General features: G+C 39.1%; 1 protein-coding gene across 1 annotated transcript in view; it reads right to left on the reverse strand.

Moving 5' to 3' along the window:
- The window catches only part of LOC138043238 (PACRG-like protein), a 26,105-nt gene extending 24,186 nt beyond the window's left edge, over nt 1–1,919 (reverse strand). Inside the window, exon 1 of the mRNA XM_068889403.1 lies at nt 1,677–1,919. Coding sequence (XP_068745504.1) covers nt 1,677–1,907 — 231 coding nt within the window. The 5' untranslated portion in view covers nt 1,908–1,919. The remainder of the gene's footprint in view (nt 1–1,676) is intronic.
- Nucleotides 1,920–2,500: the final 581 nt, after the last annotated feature.

Here is a 2,500-nt window from a genome sequence, read left to right on the forward strand (position 1 = left end):
ATGATCTTCAAAGCCCTTTTCGGAATTGATCCAATGCTATTACAGAGGTACTCAAGGATATTTTTCCAACAAACATATTCTAGGACAGACCAAATGCTACTCCTATAGACATGCAATAAGTCTGATGTGTTCACACCGCTCTTTTCAGAAGTCGTAAGGCATAGAGTCTCTTAGATGCCTTGGTGATTCCATTTGAGCTCTTCACTGGAAATTGACAATTGCGCGCACATAATGATCTCATTATGATGTTTGGATTTCTCTGCATAACGTTAACCACCATTTCTTTACACTTTTTTGGGTTAAGTTTCATACTATGAATAGCACAGTACAGTGTTAATTTTGTGAATGTCCCTAATCGTTGGATCTAACAAGCTGATTGAATTACGTGGGTAGACTTAATTCAAAATGGCAAACTTGGAATTCCTTCAACCGTAACAGAACAACTTACCAACCGCTGTAGAAAGGTTAAGTAACGTTCCCTTTCCAAAGGAAAAGAAAAGATTTTCGCCAGAATACTTGTACATCGAAAAGATCAAATACAAATACAGTCAGTGACGATGAAGCTTCATGTTGATTTGTTCAGTGTCAACTAGACATGCATTGAGCTGGGACTTTTTTTACATTTTCATTGGATAAGAGTGTTTTCTTGTCTTTTTCTAAGTGGAATGATCTGACTCTTTTGTAGAAAGAACTGACTATGCAGGAACCTTGAACTAGAGACCGTAATTTGCCATCCTTCTCGCCACCTTCTCCTGAAGGTGGGCAGGGATACTCTAAGGAGTTGAGCTATGCAGGAACTTGAAAACCCTGTTCTGTAAGCAAAGGTACTGGTCCCCTCTTATGTTAAATAATGGTCACCTGATTCCCAGAAATATCCTGAGGAGCTGAGTGAGTAGATGGAAAGAGAGAGGGAGGCTCAGCGTCGAATAATTTTGTTGAGTTCCTAAAGTCCTCTATCCATGTTCACTAGTGTTTTAGCCACATAATCTAGTCTTAGCTAGAACTACTCAATCAATTTCGGAGGGATAAAAGGGAAAGTACTGTACATGTAGTTAAATTTGAAACTTGAAAGTTGCAGGTGAAATACAGAATTTTCCACTTCAATGACAAATTCAAGTCTTCCTTGTCAAATCCAAACTTCTATGTCAAATTCAAAACTTGGATGTCAAATTCTGATGTTGAATTTTGGCAGAGATATAATTCCATAGTTTTCCAATTTCAGACCATGTGATGTTACTTTAGAGAACAGTTTCTTTCAAATGTGGTCTATGAACGTGCTCATATACAAATAACTGATGAAAAAACAAAAGGAAAATTCCCTTGAGAGTATCACATGGTCTGAAATGGGAAAACAAAACGTGTAGAAGCTAAAGAGGTCAATTAATGTCCATATCTTTCGTTGCTTCCCAGACAGGTTCTTGTTGTCATCGACTGGTGAAATTTAAGCTTCAACGGAGACCCAGCAGGCATTTTAAGTATTTGGCCCTTAAGGCTTTGAGGTTTGCTCGTGGTTACTTCTGGGACACACGAAGACCACTATGATTTGGTGGGGGTTCTTTGGTACAACTTGAAATATCACGCCGGACCAGGATTAAAGTGGGTTAATTTTTTGTCATAATGGACTTGTTTAGAGTAATGACGTACAGTACTACTGTAATTATCATTGTTTTACCTACAGGATCAATAGTTTTTGGGTTCAAGATGTCTGACGGACGGTGCCTGGATGCTGATTTACAACCTGATGGTGACACGGTTGAAGCCGCCGGTATAAGTTGTCTCGAGTTTGTTTCATAACAGCTTTTGAGACCCTGCTTCCCAATTCTTGAAGCTGCAGTTCTACTACCTTGACTGAGTGGAGAGGTTGGTTTCTTTTCGCGAGAAACAAACTGGTCACTGTCAGACGCCATTTTTGGTTTTGTTTTTTTATCTTCCTCAGGGGTAGGGTGAATTCATAAATGGATTCTACCTGTGGGGAGGCTTCACGATCATCCTCCGCATTAATTAGTAAAATTAATTAGTAACAGGGTCAGAAACCTATACGACCCATGGGTTCCTGGCAGGGTGTAAAAATATTGTTTACGCTATATTGTGTGCTTTTCAACGAATTTCACAAGAGTTGATCTGCAGAGATCTGCAGGTTTGTAAATAACACATTCAAAGACCTTTGCGAGATACACAACATTGCGATTTGCATATCTCATGAAAGGAAAGAACAGGAAAGTGTCCGATTTATAAATCGCAAACTTGGTCATCTTGCGATTTCTAAATGACAAGAATCGCACATTTTCTGGCAGGTCTTTTCTACGGGTAACAGGAAACAGGTAAAGGGTAACAGGTAACACGTAACCCTGTAACGGGTGGCGGGTAACAGGTGATAATCTCATGCAACACTACTTACTTCAAATTCTCAATCAGGAGGAGCATTATGTTGGCATACCGACTATTATGTCTCATTTGCAAAAAGTTATATAGCCAAGTTTATAGTTTATAGAGTATACAT

Source organism: Montipora capricornis, chromosome 3, assembly GCF_036669925.1.
Source record: "Montipora capricornis isolate CH-2021 chromosome 3, ASM3666992v2, whole genome shotgun sequence".
NCBI classification, from domain to species: Eukaryota; Metazoa; Cnidaria; class Anthozoa; order Scleractinia; family Acroporidae; genus Montipora; species Montipora capricornis.